Source organism: Crotalus tigris, unplaced genomic scaffold, assembly GCF_016545835.1.
Source record: "Crotalus tigris isolate CLP2741 ecotype Arizona unplaced genomic scaffold, ASM1654583v1 scf7180000024369.3102671, whole genome shotgun sequence".
Classification (NCBI taxonomy): Eukaryota; Metazoa; Chordata; class Lepidosauria; order Squamata; family Viperidae; genus Crotalus; species Crotalus tigris.
This window is the reverse complement of record NW_024100539.1, coordinates 259,853-284,683: the sequence shown is the minus strand read 5'-3', so window position 1 is coordinate 284,683 and position 24,831 is coordinate 259,853. Positions and strand designations below refer to the sequence as shown.

Sequence of the window (24,831 nt, the reverse complement as noted above, 5' to 3'; positions counted from 1 at the left end):
TGCTGCTTATCTCTTCTAACAGCTCTCTGAAAGTTACTTGTTAAACTCCTTTCTGAGACTTTTGTCTTTCTTGGCTTTGGCTTCTCTTTTAGTAATTTTCACTGTTTGTTCTGACTTCCAGTTTGCTTTCTTTGTTTTTGGCAGTCTCTTTCTACTCTCATCCTCAGTTTTTTAAACTACATTTCATTTAGTTACAATTCCTCGGTTCTCTATTAGTGACATTCAGGACTTCAGTGTGATTCCTGATGTTCTCCTTGAAAGTGATAGATATATGCTCAAGATCATATTGTGGAAAGTGGTTAGCTTTTTTATTCTGTTTAGCTTGAGCAATTCATGATCTGCAACGTAAAATCAGTTTTTTTCATTCCCTCTGTTTCTTTTGGCATAAGTAATGTTATGCAGAGTACAGAAAAGGAGTTAAAAATATTAAGCCAAATACATTGAAAGCATAACATAAAAAGGGAAATATGGTTTACACCAACATATTGTTGCACCATGTCATAACTTTATATTCAGACAAACCATTTTTGCTCCCACCCCTTTCCTATATATTTCATACATTGCCTTTTGTTCTTTAAAATTCTTGTCTCTTTTTTGAGATCTTACCAACACTGTTTAATGGCAATTTTCAATCTTTATTCGCTCCTTTTGCATGATGAAGCCATTGCATTTTACTTCTTTCACAGTATTCATTCACTTCTGTATTCAATCTATATTAATGTAGCACCCACTCCTTGTCTATGGAGATTCTCAATCATCCAAGTCATGATTGTCTCAAAGTTACTTTTCAGAAGGCAATTGGACTTTCTTGGGATTTCTCCCCCCCCCCTTTGAAAGCGTTTTACTTTTCACCCAAGAGAACTGAAGAAGCTTCTTGGATGAGAAGCGAAATGTTTTCAAGAGAAAAAAAATCAAGAAAGTCCGGTTGCCTTTTGAAAAGCATCTTTGGGGTGCCCTTTCCTTATTGAACACATGCACTTAAATACTGCATTCCCACTGGGTTCAACTTCTCCTGACATGGCTATTTGTTCCATGTAACAAAGTCACAGAAGCACACTTTTCTACAGAGTTGTTTTTACTTATGTCAATACATTTTTATTTTATCAGTAGGCCACTTACTACTCACTCTTTTGTATTTTCTGATCTTGATATTTTTCTACTTATTTTCCCATAAACATTATATGAAGGTACAAAAACATATGAAGGTACAAAAATCCATTTATTTGCTTTAGTTTTCCCCATTAATATACTATATAACTTGAAATCATTTGCCATTTTATCAGATAACTTGGTCTTTAATACATTATTTTTCAGATCCATAATCTTTACAATATCATAATCCAACATTTGTTAGAAATAAGATTCTCAGCTTAGAGCATTTGTCGTGCCAGACAAACTTTTAACATTATTATCAGCATTCCTTTTACATTTATTCCCAAATATTTTATTTGGGTATTAAGAGAAAGCTTGAAGTGCTTGAGGTTCTTATAAGCAAAGCCTGATAACTGATAAATGTCTGTCATCAAATTCATACCGAGTCATGGGTTGTATTGGTTAGCCTTTAAATAGCTATGTATTTGTCTACATTTGAGCACTTTTTAACTGAAAGCCTGTTTGTTTTTCAATATTAAGTCGTCTGACTGAAGATGAAGAGGATGAAGATGAAGGAAGGAAATTAGCAATTGAGATTGAAAACTGTTTCCCACAACTTTACAAAATATTTATGGTATGTATTTCACTTCTGTGCTTAGTCTTTATTGCCCTGCTTAGTTATCTAAATACTTTAGGCTAAACAAGTTTAAGTTGCTTCCTGTCACCAGAATTGGGCAAGATTAGCAGTTGAAATTTTTAATTTGAAGAGGTGCATACTTTTGTAAGTTTTTAACAATTTGAATCATGTCAAAAATCGCTATTGATTTTTTTTGTTGAAGATAAAGAAATTTAATCTACTATCAAATTGGCCTGTTAAACAAGAGAAATAAATTTATTCATTTTTCATATCAAGATCACTAAATTACTGATATATATCAGCTTTGGTGTGTGGATTAGAGAAATAACCTGCAAATTAACTAGCTGTTGTATTTGAGGGTGAAATATTATATTAAATAATCTAATCTTAAGTAAATATAGCGACCGTCTCCAATTTGGTCACCCTCCAAATTAGCTGGAAGTCCACTTTCATTTGTTTCAGTAAAGGGACTATAAATGGTGCTTGAAGAGCATCTAGCGCATGGGTGTCAAACTCACCGTGTCATGTGACGTATCGCCACTTTTTTGCATTGCCAGAGCTGAGGAGGGGGCATGACCTCCGTATGATGCCACCGGCCTTTGGGCCAGCAGTTTGACACCCCTGATCTAGAGATTTACCAGATTGGTAAGGTTGGATTAGAGATTTCTGTGGAGATTCTGTCATCCAGGTCATGGTTGTCCCAAAGATGCTTTTTCATGAGGCAACTGGACTTTCTTGTTTTTCTTTGAAGACGTTTCTCTTCTCATTTAAAACGCTTCTTCAGCTCTGGATTAGAGAATGATAGCAGTTTCAGATCTTGACAAATTGAAGTAATATAAGTGATCAGTCTTCTGTTGTGTGAGTTTAGATTTGTTTTCTTTCTTGTTTAGACATATATTCCTTCTGAAAATGCGGAGTTGAGCAGTGCAGCTTTACAAGCTTTGGGATATTGTGTATTTAATCCAAACATGTCTTGCTTGTTATGTGGTAAATACCCTTTTGTATTATAAACATTGATAAAATATATCTAATCAGTTTGACTAGCCAGTTTCTTCCAATGACTGGTATCCATAGTCTATGTGTATATCTGTAAATAATGGACATACAGACACTAATGATATACTAACAGAATTACATAATCACAGATAGAAATGTCCATGAATTGGAATATGTTACTAATCTGTTTCCCATTGGCTAAATTTCAGCATAAATAAACGGCAGAATCTTTTGATTGGTCCATGTTTCAGCCAAAATAAAACCTGCAGAGATCCAAGAACGATTTTTTTTAAATAATAATTTTTAATCAGAGTTTTAAAATACAAAAGACGAATAAAAATAACCTGTGGACTTCCCTGACATCGAATACTCACATGAGCAGTTCTTTGGCATATTTTTTGCTACCTGTTGGCATACTGGGTATACATCATTATTAAAGAAACCCTTATCCAGAACAGCAGTTTCTGTTGAGCCATCCCTTTATGCACATGGATGCATATGTGGAAGTGAATTGCTTTGTATCCACATACTTTTATTTAGGGGTATTTAGGATTATTTGATGTAAGTACATATGAGTTGCTAGAACATAGAGCGAATGTTTCTACATAACCATTTCTGTGAAACATGAATGAAAAGCTGTAGTATGCTTTGTGTCTTGACTTTTGTCAAAAATAATTCCTATATCTCTAATCCCAGGGCAGTTAGTGTTATGGTCTTTAGGGAAAATTAGACACCGCATGTCTGCAGCCATTGGAGAATTGTCTTAGCAGGGAAATTAGTCTGAATTTCATACAGACCAGGAAAATTGTTACTATCAATTATTACATAGTGATAATACTTCTAACAATAATTTCTGGTTTTTCTATTTTTTTTTAACAGAAATAGAAATACACAAATTACTTTCTACATTAAACAATGTTGCTTTAAATTCAGGAGACAAACACACTTGCACAAGAGCACTTTGGGTGATCTCAAAGCAGTCCTTTCCTCCTGATACTGTTGCAAAGTTGGTGAGTAAGATTTGTTTTCATCACCTATAAATAAAAGTTGATAAAAAGTCTTGCTGTACTTAACTCATTATATCTTTTCAGGTACCCAGTATTATTGCTATGCTAGAAACAGTACTAGAAGGAGATTTACATTCCATGGTGGTTGAATATGAAGCGCTAAATGTTATCATCCGGTATGTGTCAGTTATAAATTGGTTAAAAATTAGAAGAGGAGAAAGACTTCTGTTTAAATGTTGACTTGTTTACATTGTAAGCTATAGCACTGTTATGATTGTACTGCATGCTCAGTAATATTTATGTTTTGAATTTATCACATTATCTGTCAGAGAAATTGTATATAGTTTTGGGGAAATTTGTTCTACTTTCCAATTAAGCTACTAACTTTATATTGGATCTTTATTGATATTGTATTTCATATTATAATTGGAGCACACCAATGGTAGCAATGTAACATAAATGGTAGTTCCATAATGTAGTAGATAGGCAATGGCTGCTTGTAAGAGTTAGTTTGGGAAAAGTTTTCCATATTACTTCAACTGTCAACAGTCTATTGAAATGAGCAAAGAATTCTGGATCATATTCTAGCTTTTACTTAATCTAAAGTGATTTTAGTTTATTTGTGGTCCAAATCAGCTGAAATAGCCTCATTATTGCATTGACGCCAGTTGGATAATTGACAGTAGATTAAGTTATCTTGTCTCTGGTCTGTAGACATCTTCAATTAGCCTTGGAAGCACTGTAATGTTATTCAGAATAGACTGCAAACCACTGCCATGTGAGAGTACGAGATTTACATAACCTGCATACTCAGTTCTTTTGACAAACTTGCAAAAACTTTGAAAAACGTATTCATATTTGTGTTTGCAAAACTTATTCATATTTGTGTTTCTAAAATCTAGGCTGATAGAACAGGCTCCATCCAACATGGAGCAACAGGCTGTGAAGTGGGCTAAGATAATAATTCCTTTGGTGGTTCACTCAGCTCGTAAAATACAATTAAGAGCTGCTAGTGCTTTGGAAATGGGTCTACCACTTCTTCAGCAGCACCAAGAGGTGATAACAATCACTGAACAAATCATGACCACTGTAAGTCAAATATATCTTAAATGTGTTTGCAGAGCACCATAGAGCCAGACATATTTCTTGCATGACCTTCATTCAGTCCCCATACAGCTATTTTACTAGATTTTCAGTCATGTATATTTTTGGCATAAATTAAAAATCTAAAATAGAAATCATTGAAATGTGTACAAATATTATATAATAAATACCAGAATCGTACTTTAAATATAGGAAGATAAATACAAATGAAGCCTGAGCTGAAATGTATTATTTTGAAAGAGTATTAAAATGATAATTGACTGCTATTTGTAACTTCTAATATAATATCTTAATGTTTACATTTTTCCATATGAAATTGTATGTTCAGGTGGTTTTCAGTATAATCCTTTAGATTAGATGTTACTAATACATTTATTCTGAATCAAATAAAAGACTGTATATCTTTTGTAGTCTTAAAACATGCAAACTAAAGGACAATTGATATAAAACAATAGATAAAAGATAGTTTTTAAACCCAGGGTTTAAAAACTTAAGTCAAATTTCGTACGATTGATACAGATCAATTCTGTAAGGGTTACAAGAATGCAAATAATTTTTATAGTTTCACAATAAAATTTTACAATTGTGTACAGTATGTAATTATGGAGTCTCTGTCAGCTGAATGATATTTAATGTAAAACCCATCTGGATTTTCTTTAAAATAAAGACCATATCAGCATTTTATAAAAGTCTGGATTAAATTCACAGTATAAAAAAACATGTTCAGTTTTCTCTGTCTTACCTCATTCTCATAGGAGAAATCCTCTTGGGACCTGGGATATTACAGCATCTTTAAAAAAAGATACTGAGGGTGTGGCATTAAGGCAAGCTCTAAAAAATGTCCATTGATAACATGGAATAAGAGAAAAAACAGGCGTCAGAAGAGGGTCTCTGGGATTTTATGAAAAGTTGATAAAAGTTTAAAATCCTCTTAGATTATTAATGGCTCTGTCCCAGATCCACTGTTTGATTACATATTTTTCATTGTTAAGCCTTAAGGATAGTGAATCCTTGGGTGACAATCTGTTGGAGAGCGATTTGTTTGTAATACTCTTCCATCATTTTGATCTATAAACACGCAATACTATTAATGGTAGCCTTGTTGCTGGAGTCAATTTAAACCTATTCAAAACACATTGATTTTTATTCTTAGCAACCCAGTTTCTAATCCCAGAGAATAAATTGCTGAATTGTGCCTCGTGTGGTAATTATGCAGTGGATTTGCCACAAGTAATTTAATCATTCCTTCTTGCATCCCATGGAATTTTAAAATGGCTTTGGCATTTTTCGGAGTGAGGCATAACTGCAAATTCCTTCTAGATATTTGACAAACAATTCCTATTCATGTGAAATAGTTCAGAATGCTGTTGTAGGACGTTAGCTGGCCATCTCTGAACAAACCCCAAGAATCTCATTAAGGTGCATTTTTATCTAACTTAATACAACATTTTAATAAATGTTCTCTATTATAATCCTGCAGAAAGTAATTCCAGAACTCCAAAAGCTGTTTTTTTCAAAACATGAAACATATATTCTGAAACTGTGGCCCCTGTTTATAAAGTTGCTTGGAAAAGTAAGTTGGAGAAAAAAAATCATTTTAACCTATGATACTGGAAGTGCATTACAGTATACAATGATGCTGCATTTTCCCCTTTAGACACTGCACCATAATGGAAGCTTTATCAATTCCTTGCTCTATTTAGAAGAACTTGGATTTCGTAGTGGCTCCCCGGTGGTGAAGAAAATAGCTTTCATTGCATGGAAAAGTCTGATTGATAACTTTGCTTTAAATCCAGGTACATTAACACGTTGAGCAGTAATGTATCAGCAAGGAATATACTCTTGTTTCTCACCTGCAGGAGGAAAATCAGTGATTAAACTGACACACAAAAATAGGAAGTTATTAGTGATGTCGATACTTTAAATTAAATTAGTTGCCATCTTGTCACATACTGACTATGGTTAATATAAGATTTACATAGTTATTAATTGTTACCAGATGCCAGCTATCTCTTATGAGAATGTGCTGTTCATCCACTCTAAAGCATTTACTCAAATTTAAATTCTGCCTGATTCCCAGCAACTCTGGGCAATTTTCAAATTGTTAAAAACATTTAAAAACAAAGAACACAAATCAAAAGGAATAAAGGTGTCAGAGATAGGAAACCTGGATAGGAAACCCCAAGGATGCTTTTCAAAAGGCAGTTGGACTTTCTTGGGTTTTTTTCCTTTGAATTTTTTTTGCTTTTGATCCAAAAAGCTTCTTCAGTGCTGAGAACAGGTCCGGAACTGAAGAAGCTTCTTGGATGAGAAGAGAAACGTTTTCAATGAAAAAAACAAGAAAGTCCAGTTGCCTTTTGAAAAGCACCTTTGAGACAACCCTGACCTGAACGGTTGAGAATCCCCAGAGACACCTGGATGGGAAGGAAGAAAAAGAGGGAAATTGTCCTCAGTCATACTTGCCAAAGGCCCATCGGAATACCAGTAGCGTGAAGGTCATTTGACTCTCAGGAAGACCCTTATTCCAGGAGGCAAGAGCTGCCACAGAAAAGGCATGCATCCTGGATCACAGTAAATGGCATTGTTTAATCAAAACAACCAACCAACCCTGATCGGCTGGACAAATACTGTGGGAGACAATCAGTTCCTCAGGTAACCAGGCCCTATGCCATGTTGGGGTTTATGATAGTAATCAGCACCCTGAGTCGCACCTGGAGGCAAGCTGGCAAACAGTGCAGTTCACAAAGCAGAGATATTAAATGGGCATATTGAACCGTGCCCATCATTGCCAGCACTGTTGCATCCTGGGCCAGCTGCAACTTCCAGGTAGTCTTCAGAGGCATCCCATATAGACTGTTTTGCAGTAGTCAAGCAGTGAGATGACGAGGCCAAGAGAGACTGAAAGACATTCCCCAACCCAATCTAGGAAAAGGTATATAGGAAGTCCTCAAGTTAAAACTAATTAGCCTGGAATTGTGATTGTAAGTTGTGCTGATCATTAAGCAAATGACTATGGGGCTTTGTGCAGCTGTTGTTAAGCAAGTCCCTTGTCTGCAGTGGCCATTCTTTTGTTGTGAGAAATCAGAAGTAATCTTTCTTTTCTCTGTTCCTCAGAGACAGGTGTCTACAATACTTTTTTGGATTATTTGCCTTCCCCATGAGAAAGCTCATGGCAGCTTTTAGGGAGATGGGTAGGGAGTATAGAATTCAAATACATAATCATTATACAAGTGCAATAATTATTATATTCCTGAAACACTCATATGAAAGGAGTGGCTTATTTGTACTTCTTGTTTTTCTGCTGATTTTCTTTTTTCTTTATTTTTCTTGCATTTTGTATTTATATTTTTATTTTATATATTTTTTTCTGATATTAAGTTTGGGCTACTTTTTAGAATTGTTGAAATCTTCAATAAAAATATTTTTTAAAAAGGGAATGCTATGTTTGTTAGACAAATCCATTTTCAATTAATGGCAACCCAGTGAGGCAAAAAGAATTAAACTCTGCTTCTCATTCTATTGGATATAATAATAATTTCTGTTTCTATTCTTCAAGACATATTATGCAGTGCAAAAAGGCTGAGATTGCTAATGCAACCACTGAGCTCTATTCATGTAAGAACTGAAACTCTGGCAGTGACCAAGCTTGAAGTTTGGTGGTATTTATTAATTAGGCTTGGATCTCAGCTTCCAGTCCACTTTGAACAGGTAACTTAATATTTGTTGTTAAACTAATATTGAGCATTAGTTAAAATCGGAAAGGCTCTTTGACCTAGATTTCTATTTGATTTCTATTTTCTCACAAAAGATTTAACAGTTTAAACTATTTACATATCCTAATATTTCATGATCATCACGGTAGTCAGTGAACCTTGTTCAGTTTAGGATATTTGAATTTATAATGTATTGATTTATATTATTTATTGATTTATTATAATGAAATGAATTAAATTAGTAATTACTAAGTAATAATGAAGTATTAAAAGCTCTAGAGATTTTTGCTGTGTTGAATTAAGTAGAACTGAATTGGTTATAATTTTGGAAATTGTGTTTAAATCAGTGCTGTAGTTTTAAAAAATGTGATCCAGAAACAGCACAACAGAATAGCTATGTGCCTGAAGGTATATTTCATCGACCACAGATCTATTGACATTTCTACATATTAGTTGTCCTCATGTATGCATTGTCTCATTCAGTAAATAATGTCTTTATGCAGTAGACACCATCTCTTGTTTATTGCTAGAATAAATTATTGAGATCTGGTCTGCCCATTTATTTTATTTTTGGGCTTACGCTTCAGTATTTCTTTTTTAGGTTGGTGTACCATTAATTCAGAACACCTTATGCCTGGATGCCTCTCAGCTACAAGGAAATTCATCACGGTTCATTTCTAATCAGAGTTTAGCTATACCAGGTTCTTCACAAATATCAGGTATGAAGCAAGCAGTGCAAGCACATTGGCAGCTGAGGGGAAGGTTGGGAGGTGATGAGCACACTGGTGGGATATGCCATTGAGGAGGAGGAGGAGGAGAGCAATCTCAGTTCTACCACTGACCTGAAATGGTTCAGCACAACCCACAAAATGTGTTGGTTTGTTCTGGGTTTAAAAAAAAATAATAATTCTCCATTTGTTCCACACTCCTAATCTGTCCTAAGGCATTTGCCTTGCAAAGTAGGATATTTTGAAAGTTTGATGTTTGTTAAGATAATATTAATAACAAGCACTGCAGTTTAAAATTGTGTAGCTGCAGTTTAAGCATACAATAGGTCCGTAATGGAAGATAGCGTCTTACACATTTGGGGAAACTTTCTAAATAAAATACGCTGGCTAGAAGCATAAAGCTTTGAAGTACAATCCTATTGTTAGAAGCATGAGACATAATCAGATCTTCAACCTCATTTCCATCAACCATCTTTTCAAGATTCTCCTAATGGGGTGGGGTGTCTCCCCCCCCCCATATGAACAATTTTCTCTGCTAGAAGTGAGAGACGAAAAATGCAACTTTTTTATTTCAGGGGTTTTCCCTTTTGGAAATGTTGCCAGTCCAAGGATGACTCAGAATGCTAGCATCGGAGGAGCTGTTGTCATTCCATCTATTCAGATTCTAGGAATTGAAATGCTACTTCACTTCTTTAAGGGACAGGAAATATTGACTTTTGCCGAGGAAAATAATATTGTACTTAGTTTAGGTAACTCTTTGGTTGATAAAACAATTTTTTTAACAAGTAAAATACTGCAACCTTAGTTTTATTTTTAAAAACTGCTGATTCTCATACCTTTTGTCAGTGATAATAGTTCTTTACTGCCTTCTTATATAGAACCTCTTCAGTATCCAGTAATTACCAGTCTTCCCTTCTTCTGCAAACATGCCAGTGTTTTCATAAATGCAGCTCAGGATGGCTTCATTGCAGTCGGAAAAGAAATTTCTGGTAAGTTTTTTTTTGTGCAGGTTAAAGTATTTATTGAAAGCAGATAACTACAACTCCAAAGTCAAAAGGCATTAAGTAAAGGAATACTATATAAATATAACTAAATGAATCAAAAATAAATCAGTTAGACAGCTCTCGCCGTCAGGCTTAAAGTGGGAAAGAGGCAAGTCATAAGAAAAAAAGATGAGGAAAAAATTGATAATCACAGCTCATTTTAGTTGCTCAGATAGATGGAGCTGAGCATTTTACTGACTGTACTCTATTGGGATTGTATTTTGAGTCTTTGGTTGGACCGTTCCTTGCAGACTTATTCCATTTTTCCTTCTTTGCTCCTTACCATTCCTGAAAAGTAAACTGAATTAGTTCCTTGTCTCCCTCCAGACAAGATAAGCCCCAGAAACCTTTTTGCTGACTTTTAAAAGGGAGGAAATGGCTGCCCTGGTGATTTGGATGTAAACAGCTTACCCAGTTGTGTGTGGCTTTTTTCTTCTACTCACAGAAAATTCTTCAGTGGGCATTTTTTTTCTTTTAAAAAAGCTTCTTATAGTACAGTAGTCAGCATCGTTCAGGCACCTGTTCCAATGTTTCTTAATATAAATCTACCTACTGATTTTTCACCTTGATTTTCCTTTTGTTAAACATCATGCCTTGCAGATTGTATGCTCACTGCTATATGGAAAGAATTAGTTGGTTTTGTGAAAGCTGCAATTGAACCAGGTAATAATTGTTTATGTGCTTTAATTGTACAGAGACCGTATGAAAGTGAGAAGATATTGAATTTATTCATTTACGCTTATGGCTATCTAAATAAATTGGTGTACCATCTACATACCATGTTTGAACACAGCTTGAAGTTAAACTTTATTATTTAGAAGTGATTTGCCCGAAATGGGATCTGGGTAAAAATGCAATTAATGTATGAAGCTGTTACTGGGTCTAGTGTTATAAGATCTGATTGACCACCGCATGCATAACTTATTTCTAGGCAACAAAAGAGAGCAGTCGAATTCAGAAGTATTAACCATGTTGCTGCAGACTTTAAAAAACATTATTATGTCAAAACAATTGCCAGTATTAAACTCATTGGTAAGTATTGATAGAGTTTTTACATGTGTGAATTTTAAATTGATGGTATTCAGCATTCTTATATAAAATGAACCCTAAATTGGATATCCTTTTTAGGGGTTTATATATTTATAAGAGTGGTTCTGGTATTTTATTTATTTATTAGAGCTCACGCAATATTTTGCTGTTCAGAAGTTTATGTACTTGAGGGGTCCTTGATGCTGTGAGTTTGGTTGCTTTCGTCAAGATGTTTCATTAGCCAAACTAGGTAAAATCATTGATGCTTATGAGAACACCGAGGACCCCCCCCCATTTCAACCCTGAGCTACAAATATTCTCCTACTTACAAGAGTGATTCTAGCATTTTATTTATTTATTAAAGCTCAAGGGCAGATTTTGCTATTATATGTACAAATACACAACAGAATACTTTGGATAAGTCATATTTGTATGATGATATAAGCTATAAATAGTGTTTATTTGCTGTGCAGGAGAATGCTGCTTTGGGTAATCTTGACTTTTTTCATTATAAAATAGTTTTTGAATTAACATTAATGTATTATCAAAGGAGAATAGTATTTTCTAATTTTAGCGTTGATTTGATATAAATACCAATTAATTATTTTTCCTTGTTACTTGTTAAATAAAATACTTTGCGTTCTGTTTTAGTCTTTGTTAGAAGTGGCTATTAAAGAACTGCCTCCAAAAGTATTGGGATCACCAGCCTATCTGATTGCTGACCTGGATCTTCTGAATGTAAGTATAATGCATATGGTGTGTGATACTGCTCCGATTAGTTACACAAAGATGGTATGCCACATGAGCCTTATTTCCTAAAAGAGATATAACTGGTAAGATTTCAGTCATAGATATTTATAAGTGGTTCTCTTAATCCCACTAGATCCTAAATTCCTAAACTATTACAAGAATGGATATGGAATTTCTACACATTGGTTAAGGTGACCTTCTCCTAAAGCAGAAATCAAAAGCTGATGAGTCAGAATGTCACATCCATCTGCTTAAGTTTAAAACATTGAGTGGAAATTGAGACATTCCCAGATAAGGATTAACATGTCAGTCAGATAAAGATCTGGATCTGGAACTGGATCTGATAGACAGAGTGCCTGAAGAACTATGGATGGAAGCTCGCAACATTGTACAAGAGGTAGCAACTAAAACCATCCCAAAGAAAAAGAAATGCAAGAAAGCAAAATGGCTGTCTGAGGAAGCTTTGCAAATAGCTGAGGAAAGAAGGGAAGCGAAAGGCAAAGGAGAAAGAGAAAGATACACCCAATTGAATATAGAATTCCAGAGAATAGCTAGAAGAGATAAGAATACCTTCTTAAATGAACAGTGCAAAGAAATAGAAGAAAACAACAGAATAGGGAGGACCAGAGATCTCTTCAAGAAAATTGGAGATATGAAGGGAACGTTTCATGCAAAGATGGGCATGATAAAGGACCAAAATGGCAGAGACCTAACAGAGGCAGAAGAGATTAAGAAGAGATGGCAAAACTACACAGAAGAACTATACAAGAATGAGCTTAACATCCCAGATAACCACAATGAGATGGTCACTGACCTCGAACCAGACATCCTAGAATGTGAAGTGAAATGGGCCTTAGAAAATCTGAGCAACAACAAAGCTAGTGGAGGTGACAGTATTCCAGCTGAGCTATTCAAAATCTTAAAAGACGATGCAGTAAAAGTGCTACACTCAATTTGCCAGCAAATTTGGAAAACTCAACAGTGGCCACAGGATTGGAAAAGGTCAGTTTACATTCCAATTCCAAAGAAAGGCAATGCCAAAGAATGTTCAAACTATCGCACCATTGCACTCATTTCACATGCTAGTAAAGTTATGCTTAAAATCCTACAAGCTAGACTCCAGCAGTATGTGGATCGAGAACTACCAGAAGTACAGGCAGGATTTCGAAGAGGCAGAGGAACTAGAGATCAAATTGCCAACATACGCTGGATCATGGAGAAAGCTAGGGAGTTCCAGAAAAACATCTACTTCTGCTTCATTGACTATGCAAAAGCCTTTGATTGTGTGGATCACAACAAATTGTGGCAAGTTCTTAAAGAGATGGGAGTACCAGACCATCTCATTTGTCTCTTGAGAAACCTATATGCGGGTCAAGAAGCAACAGTGAGAACCGAACACGGAACCACTGATTGGTTCAAAATTGGAAAAGGAGTCCGGCAAGGCTGTATACTGTCGCCCTGCCTATTTAACTTATATGCAGAGCACATCATGAGAAAGGCAGGGCTAGATGAATCAAAAGTTGGAATTAAGATTGCCGGGAGAAATATCAACAACCTAAGATATGCAGATGATACCACTCTAATGGCAGAAAGTGAAGAGGAACTAAAGAGCCTCTTGATGCGGGTGAAGAAGGAGAGTGCAAAAGTTGGCTTGAAACTCAACATTAAGAAAACCAAAATCATGGCATCCGGCCCTCTCAATTCCTGGCAAATAGATGGGGAAGAAATGGAGGTAGTGACAGATTTTATTTTTCTGGGCTCCAAGATCACCTCAGATGGGGACTGCAGCCAAGAAATTAAAAGACGCTTGCTCCTGGGGAGGAAAGCTATGGCAAATCTAGACAGCATTCTAAAAAGCAGAGACATCACCCTGCCAACAAAAGTGCGTATAGTCCAGGCCATGGTTTTCCCAGTTGCAATGTATGGCTGTGAAAGTTGGACCATAAGAAAGGCTGAGCGCAAAAGAATTGAGGCCTTTGAACTATGGTGCTGGAGAAGACTCCTGCGAGTCCCTTGGACTGCAAGGCGTTCAAACCGGTCAGTCCTAGAAGAGATCAACCCCGACTGCTCTTTAGAAGGCCAGATCCTGAAGTTGAAACTCAAGTACTTTGGCCACCTAATGAGAAGGAAGGATTCACTGGAGAAGAGCCTAATGCTGGGAAAGATTGAGGGCAATAGAAGAAGGGGACGACAGAGAATGAGATGGCTGGATGGAGTCACTGAAGCAGTAGGTGTGAATTTAAATGGACTCCAGAAGATGGTAGAGGACAGGAAGACCTGGAGGAACATTGTCCATGGGGTCGCGACGGGTCGGACACGACTTCGCAATTAACAACAACAACAGATAAAGATTAACACGTCAGTATGAGAGCAAGCCAGTTGAGCTTTCGTACTGTTCAAAAACCAGGAACTGTTTTAATTGTTTTTTTTCCTTTATAGAAATGCACTCATCATTTAGATTCAACAAATAATCCGTGTAAACAAAAATGTCTTCAATTGTATATCCATTAGGAAAGGAGTATCTAATCCCAAGAGTTGACCCCATCCTTCTGTATATTATAACCTTATTCCACCAGAGCAGCAGCATATCAAATATACTATGTACTAATTCTCAGTTAAAAATTTGAAGTTGCACAAATGAGAAACATACTCCAAAGTGCCATAAAAATGGTATTCTCTCTCAAAGGGTCAGGAAGGTGAAATATGTTGCACAGCGCTCGGAATTCATTTTTTGCACAGAGAAAGAAAGAACTAACTAGGTTAGGAATGCACATAAAGGCAGTCTACTATTGCTCCCTAAGTTGCATTGCTGTGGTTGAATATTTTTGTTTTTGAAAGAAAAGAATTCCGGTAATTTGATCCAAATATTTGGCTATTAATTGCAACATTCACACAGATTCTCTCTTCTATATTAATTATCCAAACATACTTATTTTTAGGAATAGTTTGCTTGCTATTAAATGCAGAAAAAGTCCTACCCAAATCCTATTGTAATAGTAGGGCAAGACCTGGAAAGAGTAATTCATATTAGGGAATTTTCAGATGTTATTGAGTTAAAGGAATCTACCATAGAAAAGTGGGTTAAATTTCCTGCAGAGTAACATGAGAGACTGATCATTGATTACAGGATAAACTTAGGTGCAGTTATCGTAACTAAAATTAGTTCAAACAGTTCATGATTCGAAGGAAGTAATTATATTCTCATACTGACATATTTCACATTGGATTACTTACAAAACAGTCACCAGGCTTCGGTGTTATTTTGTCACCTAGATTCTCTTTAAATATTAGTAGGATCCACATGAAGCTCAAATAATGTTCAGTGGAGAGTATGTGCAAACTTTCATAAATCCTGAAAGAAGGTGAATATTTTTTTTAAAGGCAGTATATATTTAGACAGAATTCACATATTAATTAAAAGCAGGAAGATCTAAAGTTTCGGCAGTTGAATTTACATAATTTTGCCAGTCAAGATGCTAGGAAGAATACTTGGGCACGTAGTAAACCTTTATAATGTCAAGGTAATATCTAGAGTTTGAATTATTTAATAAAAGTATGTTGGTTGACATTTGTAAAACAGAAATTGAGTCCTGAAGCTGATGACGATGGGTAGGATTGGTAAGGCAGAATAGACCTTCCATTTCTGAAATACTCCAGTGAATAGTAGACTTACTGCCCAGGTTTTCCTTTCTTGATAGGGAACTCCAGCACTATTCTTACTTCAGCTCTTATTCTTCGAAGATCTTCTGGAATATGGAGTGCAGAGTCAAAGGTAGGTACTCCAGAACAGTTTTTTTTAAAAAAAATTCTATTTGATAATAAAGAATAGTTTTTAAAATTCTGTATCCTAGTACCGGAATTTATTTGAAAATGCTACTTTATTTAAAATAACCCTCGTGGAGTAACAATAATGCATTAACAAATGGTAGTGTTATCCTACTTAAAAGTATAACTTCACTACCCTTCCCATCTCTAAAAGTTAAAACTACCACCATTAATTTGACTATGTCCAACTGGATATTTAGTTGCATCTCTTTAATTTTGATTCTAATTACTTTTTCTTAACTAGATTCTTTTTGAACTACGAATCTCTTGTGGAATGTGCTGTGTCTGGCCCTACGTCTCCTCTGTCTTTTACTGAGTCTGTACTCACAATTATGAGTCAGAGTGCCATTTACTTGGAAAATAAGAATTATCTGTGGCAAATGTGGACTATTATAGTTAACCCATTAATTGAATGGATTAAACAGGTATAGTGAACTAGTTTATCTATTTAAGTATCAGTTACAGATACCAAAATGTTACTACAGAAATAAAAATAATTTTCAGAACTAGATTTAAAAAATAAACAAGAACGTTAAGGTTTCAGTTTGTCTTAAATGTATAAAGTTCAGATTGTGTCAGCCTAGGTACAATAATTTAAATGCTTTGAATGTTAAAAATTGTGAAGATTTTTCAATTTGAACTACTTTTTTCCCCCCTTAGACTAATGATGTAAATCAAGGTGATGCTTTGGAGCATAATTTCAGTGCAATTTACAGTGCACTGTTGCTACCAGTAAACTGTATATTTTCATCTGAATTTCCACAGGTAGGAAACTTTGAATATCTATAGTAGTACTTGCCGTTTAGAATCTAAGATTTGTTAAAATGTAATTTGTTTTGCTACAGTCTTCAGCGAAAATACTATTGCGTTCTTGGTCAGAACTGTATAAAGCATTTGCCCGCTGTACATTACTAGTACCAACAGCAGAAGATAATGTATGTTGTGATGACCTGTGTGCCAAAATAATATCTGGATTAGATGATGAAGCACATCTTGTAAGTGGAGATCCCTTATCTTAGTATACATGTATTTCTTTGTCTCTTTTTAATGCTGTCTTGACAAATGTCTTTTATTTCTATTTCAGAATCAATCTATGTTGGATGCGCTCTCTTGCATTACAGCAGTCATGGTTGAATGCATCAATTTTGCACCTTATGATAAGAAATATCAGCCAGCAAATAGATGTAAGATTTGCTAGTATGAAATGTTGCAATATTGAATAGACTAGCTCTTTTTTTCTTCCTTTTATATTTTTTTTCACCTCTTCCACAACCTTACAACTACAGTTACAACCAGGACATCTGTCGCTCAGCCATGCAGTTATTGAGCCATCACATGGCCACAAACCAATTTTGGGCCCTTTTTGCCAAAAGCCAAATTCTTCTGTTAACTTTGCTTGTCAGACGCTGGCTGGAAAGGTCACAAGTGGCAATCACATGGCCCCAGAATCAGATGCAGCTGTCATAAATACGGTATCCTTTGTTTTACTCCCTCCAGTGCCCCATTGCTCATGAACTTGTGCTTTTAATAAAAACAAGCTTGGCTTTAGAACATGGTAACAGAGAAGCATGATCTTTTGCCTTCCACAAATGATATTACAACTAATAGGTATGAGGTATGATGGAATCTGAATAGCTTTTCATTTTAAAATGCTACTAAGTTTGTATGTTTCAAACAAAATTAATGTTAAATTGTTCTTCAGCTCCACAGACACCAATGGACTGGGCCAAAAAGAAGAAAGATCCCCTTGGCAAGCTGTCTTCTTTAATTAAACTTCTGATAATATTGACAAACTCTCTTCAGAGGCTTGCATCTGAGCAGTCTGGTTTTGAAGAATTAGCTCCTGTGGGTTTTGAGATTGTCGGCGTTCTTCAAAATATCATTGGCCACATCTCTTTGCCTTCTGTCGTCAGAGCTGTCTTTGGATTTATTGCAAAACCCTTAGCGGCATTATATGAAAAAATAACGTAAGCATTTGTACATTATGGGGCTGGGTTTTGCCGACGCAGCAGTTGCACACCGATGTTATTGTGATGAAATTGCCTCATAGAAGTAATTTGGAGTAATTGTGGAAGGTTATCCATGTGGCTTTGAATGGCCTTTCATAAAAACTGCAAATTAAAAGAGGTCAAAAGCAGATTAAAGATGTATGGAGAAGGTACAGGGGTGGTACATGCACCCTTGGAAGACCTCTGAAGGACCAGGTTAGTGAAAGATGATTCCAGAGAAAAAGCATCTCTGTGGTTCCTAACAGGTGACAATGATTTGAGAGCATGTAATCGTAATCATGGGAAACCCCTTGACTACTACTGCTCTTGACTTTCTAGATATACTTTATTGGTGGCATCCTAATTTAAAGCTCTGTAGTTAAAACATCACATTTTAAATCCAGTTTTTATATCAGTTTTTAAATTACTTGAACCAACTAGCTTTGTAATCAAAACATTTATTACAAGCACAATATGCAAGCTTCACCAAGGAAAACTCATTTTTCTGCTAAGAAAGTAAAGACAATTATTACAGAAATGCTTTGTCTTAAAACAAAAATGGGATTTGGGGGTTTTGATTGCAGCCCTTTTTTATTATTCATATGCTCATTAACAAATCTGTTTAAAAAATTGCAGGATTTTGCAGTTAAGGTTTTCTTAATTGAGCTACAGACTGGAAGTATGTACAAGACTACAATTTAATCTTAACACTTCTCTGAGGGTTTTTTTTAATTATATTGGCCCATTCCTTGATATGTGTTAAGATGGACATCATTATATTTGCCTCAGCTGCATCTCATTTGAAAGTGCTGGGCTGCCTTTAAAAATTGTTTAGAAAGCTCAGCCAGTTGAAGATGTCAGTCCAGATTCTTGATTGGGAAGTTACAGACAATATGTAACCTTCATAACAAAGATAAACTGTCTAACAACTGTTTTTATGTGACTGTCAAAGTATTATGAAGTTTTATACACAAACCTTAATTTTTAACTTCTTCAGGTGAGTCCCTATACATTTGGTACAGGAAGGCATTCTCAGTGACTATTCCCCCATTGGTAGATGGGTTTGTCTCTGTTATCTTCTGGCAGCAAACAAAGAATTTTCTTTTTGCTTTCTAAAAAAAAAATAAATGGAAAAAGCTTTACTTTCCTGGGATGCTCTTTGCTGCTGTTGTTTTTTTTAATGGACTTGAGTAGCTTAGTGTTGTAATTCTGTTTTTATTTTCATTTTTGGTGTTACCTGGACGAACATTTGGGATAAAAAGGCAGGATATAAAGTATATATCATAGCTGAATAGTTACTGGTGCTCAGCACTTAGATCATTTCTTAATGTACTCAATATATTTAGGGTATCCTATTAACTAAACCAGTATCTCCTGTATATCTTAGCTATTAATTGTATTTCAGCTTAAGATTGTAATCAAACTGCAGTTGTTACTTTATCGATGAATAAATACTTAACATGAAAATAATTTTTTTCTACAAGGTCTGCTAATCCATCTAGAATGAGTTATGGACTCGATAGCAAGGTACTTTATATCTGGAAAAAAGCTATTTGTCTGTCTTTTAAATACTAACAATATTCAATATCCTGCTGTTCTGGAGCTAATTTTAGAACAAATATAGTATTAATACATATAACAGAAACATATGCTTGTTTCACTTCATTGTGCTTTGTGCTATATTTGACTTGGTACATCACCTAAAGCCCCTGAAGTGAGTCAGTTTATAAATCCTTTAAATAAATAAATAATGCTCACTTATTTCTTTATGAGGGTTATTCCCAATTCAGACACATTCTGGAACAGAAATGCAGATTTGGCTGGGAGAATACTGCAAACTGCAGTGGCATTTCTAGCTAGCATACACTTGCACAGAATAGGGGATCAATTCTGACAACAATATCAGATTGTCATCTTTTTATCTTAATTAATCGATAGTGTGGTCGAGTTTTGTCATTTGAATGGCCTTCAGAAATTGCAATTGGTTCAGAATGCAGCAGAAAATGCTTTAAGTAGATTTTTACAGGCAAAATGGTTACAAGTCCTTCAAGGGCTACCCTGGTTACCAGTGGCTTTCTATATCAATGCCAAATGTGGTTGATAAGGCCAGATCTGCCCCTCCTTGCGTGGCTCTCCAAATCTGGAGGAGATATTCTGTACAGGTAGGGATAAGGGTAATATCCTCCTTCATGCATGCAAATCTTTGCCTTGGGGAGGTTCAGTTGATGGTTATTCTCCTGCTAGTTGAGTAAGACTGAGAACTCAAGAATTAAGAATCCTATAGAGGTTTATGCAATGACAAGCTATCTCCTTATTTTTACGAAGGCATCAGGCTAAGATGGGGAGGAGCCAATCGTTGGGGGTCCACTATAGTGACATGATGGGAAATGTGCTGCTTCATGTACGGGTGATGTGTTTTTATTGTTATTTCTACTGGCGATGCAATGAACCACCTAGGCTTTTTGCATTTATGGTTTGTAAATAAATAAGTAAAATAATCACACTGCACAGGTGTGTCCATCTAGCCATCACCGTTCAACCAAGTTGCCGATGGCCTAATTGCTTTTGGAAAATAACTTGTTTTGGGTTTTAATTGTTATAAATTTAATCAGAGTGGGATATAAATTAGAAAGGGCAGTATATTTGTTATGTAAATACAAATGAGATTAATACATCGTATATATTTTTAAATTAATGTTTCTTGTACCATTTTTGCTTTCAGTGTGAAAAGTTACTGGCAGACAGCCTTACTTGTGTGCAGTCAAACTATACTGGATCCTTTAACAGTGAGCTCCTGGAAGAGCTTTGTCCATTATTGACCATAATGTTTTTAAATAACAATAAACAGATAAGCAGCCATGCTGCTCAGTTTTGGAACGCAACATTTGGAAAAGCGGTAACCCTGACATACCCTGAAGAATTAAAGTAAGACATCTTTTATTCTTGTGCTTATTATAACATTTTGCAACCTGGAAACAGACATGCCATCACATAACATGGCATAATTTGGATCTAGACATTCCTTCTATTTATGACACAGTAAGTTTCTCCTGTGCTTTGATGCATCCCCCTGTAGTCACCTGCAAAGATGCAGTACAAGAAAGAAGAAATTCATTATTATTTCTACCAGTTGCTTCATTCAATTGAGCACCCCGGAGCCAAAACTGATAGGAAGGATGGATCACATCTTGGTTTTTTGTCAATAATTTTATTAAAATTTAAATATGCAAAAATTAAAAAAATAATATGGATCCAAGAAAAATATAAGATATACAAAGTGAAAAAATGTGCAGAGAAAAGGGGGAGAGAAAGAAAAGAAAGAATAAGAAAAAGGATATATAAAAAATGATTTTCCTCTTCAACAAGCCAAGTACAAACAATTTCCATAACTTATCTCAGGACCCCCGACAGTTACGTAATCACTTGGCAGCCACCTTGCATTTCAGACAGTTGCTGCATCCCACCATCCCATCCTTGCCATTTGCAATCTTCCCTGCCAGCTTTGTACAAACAAAGTCAGCAGCAAGGGTCACAAATCACTCCTGTCAGTCACTCCTGGTCCCAATATTTTCCCGCTATGGGGTACGAGGTCCCGGGGATGTAGTTCTCCATGCTGTGCACATCTGCAGCATTCCCCCATTCATATTCAATAGCGCCTTGTCACGCAAACACCAGGCTGCAGCAGCCAGTGCTGGCCATAGTCTCACCACAGCAACTACCTGCATGCCGTTTGCCGCACGTGCTCCTGACCATACATGCACCATGCCACAGCAGCCACCCCTGTGCCTCTGCTTAACCACAAAGCTGCTTCGGCAGCCACTCCTTTAGCTAGGTGGACTCCACAGTGCTCATCTGCCCGCTGGCTTGCTTGGAACGTGTGACTTCCTGCTGGCTTCTATGACAACTGTTTTTTGGGGAGTCTGCAGGAAGTCACAAGCTGCAGTTACATAAGCCCTTCGCTTAATAACCTGCAATCCTCGCTTCATGTTGGCAACAAGGACTGCTGGGGTCGATATCGCTAAACAATGCAGTATTGTGACATTATACTTTATGAGAGTTGGTTTTTGCTGTGAATTAATGTTTCACTTTTATTTTTGCTTAAGAACTAGAATCAGCCTTAGGAGGGTTAGGAATTTTTAAAAAGATCTGGAGCTCAGGCCATTCTGTCCTGGTAGTTTTGTGTTCAGAACTTCCTGTAACCGTAAACTTGATAATGGAATTCTGTATGAAATTACAACTATAAATGCTTAATCTTTTTCTCTTCAATTTTTTAAATTAAGATAGACATGAATGAGGAAGTAATTATTTGAGAAAAGTATATGTGAAAATAACCTCTGTGTGAATTCTGAGCATATTTTATTGAAATATCATCTGGCCTGGAATTACAGTAATACTGTATCTCAACATAGATTTACTCAATGTAGTAAACCTATTCTTAATAACATGTTTACTTGGATAAATCTCCCAAATTACAAATGTATAATGAGCAATATATACATTATTATATTACTTTATCATTCAGGCAAAACAGGTTTTCTATTTGTATTAGTATCTGTTTTTTTATTTTAATATGAATATTAGGTAGCAGAAATTGAAGATGTGGAATAAATACTAAAGAAAAAAGTGCTTTTTAAACTTCAACTGTCAGTATTTTGACGAAAACACATTTTTAAATATCACCACAATTTCCAAATTTTCACTGCTGTCTTATGTTTCCTTGCAGGTCTGTTTTAAATAAAGCAAAACAAAAATTCATACTCTTACTGCCTGTTTTTGAGAGCTGTGAGATAATGGAGGGAAGTAGTACTGCATATTCTGATTATGTAAGTTCTGATTTTTTTTTAATTCCACTTTGGAATTTTATTAGCAGTTTTCTTTGAGTAAATACCAACTTATATAACTTTACTTCAGCTGTATTATTGGTATTTTAATTTATTTGTATTAAGTTATGGTTAAATATCTTAAAACAGACAGAGAATTCCCAGTGGGATGCAAACATCAGTGGGATGACTGTAAATCCTAATGGAAAAAGGGACTCATTCCTCGCCCAAATCAATGAACCAGAGGAAGAAATTATTAATGTTCACATTGCACCTAAAAAAGTAAGTCATAGAAGTTTACTGATCAAATTACAGTTTTGGCAGTTGTATCTCTAGTAGTTACAGGAAGTATCAATGCGGAGACACAGGCACATCATGATAGTCTAGCTATGGGGCCTTTTGTTTAAAATGGTGGTTAAATTTACAATTTACAAACGTGTTCTCCTTCCCAGCCATGAACAGAAAGGTCTCCTATTCATCTATAAATAGGATGGGCATCATTTCTTTCTTGTGTTATGCCCGAGATACAGACTCCATGCTATTTATAAGCTATTTTTCTCTTTTTGATATTTTTTCCTTGTACAAGATAAAGCTAGAATTCTCAGGGTCAAAATCAAATCCCAAAAACATTCCTTTGGAAGAAGAAAATACTATGGACTTCGTATTCATTCCTCTAGAAGCAAAAGAAAGAGTCTTAACAGAGCACCAAAAAGAAGTTCTGAGAACTAAAAGGTTTGTAACATTATATTCATCATATTAACAGTTTCTCTCTCTCTCTCTCTCTCTCTTTCTCTCTCTCTCTCTCTCTCTCTCTCTCTCTCTCTCTCTCTCTCTCTCTCTCTCTCTTTTTTTTTTAATGTTTAGGAGTCATAACACCTGTTCTATTTTGCCAGCCAGCTTCTGACTTTAAAATTTACTCTTTTTGTGGCCAGGAAAGATTAGAAGGAGGTTTTGCAATGAACAGGCTTTCATGGCCTCGAAGAAACTAAAGAATATAGTTTCCCATACTTTTTCTCTGCATATCCACTCCATAACTAGCAAGGGGCTTTCTAAACCAGACTTTTGTGTAAAAAAGAGTTCACCATAAAACACCCTTCTCCACTTGGTGCCCTCTAGATGTTTTCAATCTAGAAATTTTCTAGAATTCTCAGCTAGAATTATTTTTAAATAGGATGGAGAATAGAATAGAACAGAATAGAATAGAACTGGAAGGGACCTTGGAGGTCTTCTAGTCCAGTCCCCTGCTCAAGCAGGAGAACCCATACCATCTCAGACAAGTGACTGTCTAGATTTCTGGAGGCAAGCTGTTCCACTGGTTAATTGTCCTCACTGCCAGGAAGTTTCTCCTTAATTCCAGGTTGCTTCTGTCTTTGATCAGTGTCCAACCCTTGTTTCTTGTCCTGCTCTCTGGTGCTTTGATGAAGAAAGAATTCAATTTCCTCCAATGTATTCTTCAGAAATAGAAGTTTGGTTTAGTGTGTGTTCCTTTCTGTACATTTTTTTTCAGGGATGATATTCCTGTCATGTATAATAATTTGGATACATCTCAAGATGCTGTTCTGTTTTCCCGGGACACCCAGAACCAGGAGGATTCTTTGTAAGTAATAAGTACCAGAAGAGAATTCTAAAAAGGGTTTTGCATTTTTAGTGCATCTTAACCACTGATCTTTGTTGTAGGGAAAAACCAATCGTAGTTGACATAAAGGAAGAACATGAAGAGAAAGAGGACAAATTAACAGCCCAGGTATATTTCTACATTTAATGTTATTTGTGTTTGGGGTAATGGCATTTTTAGAGCTTTCTTGGTAAAGGATTTGTATGAAAGGATATTACCAGAAATAAATCTGTTATTTTTTTCTTCTTTTCTTTTTACAAAACTTAAGCAATAAAGCAGGCTTTCTGAAATATTGTGGAAGAAACATTATAGCATTATATTTGAGTGAGCTTATAACATAATAAGATACATGTAGAATTATTTAGGCGTGCATACATTGTGGTAATCCTGTGGTTTTGGATGTTCAATTGGAGAAAAAATTAATTTCATTCTTAATAGAGCTGCTTATCTTTAAATAGAACAATTTAATACCATTGTGTTCTTA

At 35.6% G+C, this 24,831-nt stretch overlaps 1 protein-coding gene across 1 annotated transcript in view; it reads left to right on the top strand.

Moving 5' to 3' along the window:
- The window catches only part of LOC120301140 (telomere-associated protein RIF1-like), a 70,868-nt gene that overhangs the window by 2,652 nt on the left and 43,385 nt on the right, over positions 1-24,831 (top strand). The window contains exons 2-28 of the mRNA XM_039327903.1: positions 1,633-1,726; positions 2,620-2,716; positions 3,605-3,735; positions 3,817-3,908; positions 4,635-4,821; positions 6,317-6,409; positions 6,494-6,632; positions 8,393-8,544; positions 9,151-9,268; positions 9,853-10,026; positions 10,156-10,266; positions 10,921-10,983; positions 11,252-11,352; positions 12,001-12,087; positions 15,798-15,871; positions 16,169-16,349; positions 16,585-16,689; positions 16,770-16,919; positions 17,009-17,108; positions 17,627-17,891; positions 19,397-19,439; positions 20,635-20,837; positions 22,636-22,735; positions 22,883-23,014; positions 23,319-23,464; positions 24,240-24,329; positions 24,410-24,476. Of these exons, the coding sequence (XP_039183837.1) occupies positions 1,633-1,726; positions 2,620-2,716; positions 3,605-3,735; positions 3,817-3,908; positions 4,635-4,821; positions 6,317-6,409; positions 6,494-6,632; positions 8,393-8,544; positions 9,151-9,268; positions 9,853-10,026; positions 10,156-10,266; positions 10,921-10,983; positions 11,252-11,352; positions 12,001-12,087; positions 15,798-15,871; positions 16,169-16,349; positions 16,585-16,689; positions 16,770-16,919; positions 17,009-17,108; positions 17,627-17,891; positions 19,397-19,439; positions 20,635-20,837; positions 22,636-22,735; positions 22,883-23,014; positions 23,319-23,464; positions 24,240-24,329; positions 24,410-24,476 (3,295 nt within the window). The remainder of the gene's footprint in view (positions 1-1,632; positions 1,727-2,619; positions 2,717-3,604; positions 3,736-3,816; positions 3,909-4,634; positions 4,822-6,316; positions 6,410-6,493; positions 6,633-8,392; positions 8,545-9,150; positions 9,269-9,852; positions 10,027-10,155; positions 10,267-10,920; positions 10,984-11,251; positions 11,353-12,000; positions 12,088-15,797; positions 15,872-16,168; positions 16,350-16,584; positions 16,690-16,769; positions 16,920-17,008; positions 17,109-17,626; positions 17,892-19,396; positions 19,440-20,634; positions 20,838-22,635; positions 22,736-22,882; positions 23,015-23,318; positions 23,465-24,239; positions 24,330-24,409; positions 24,477-24,831) is intronic.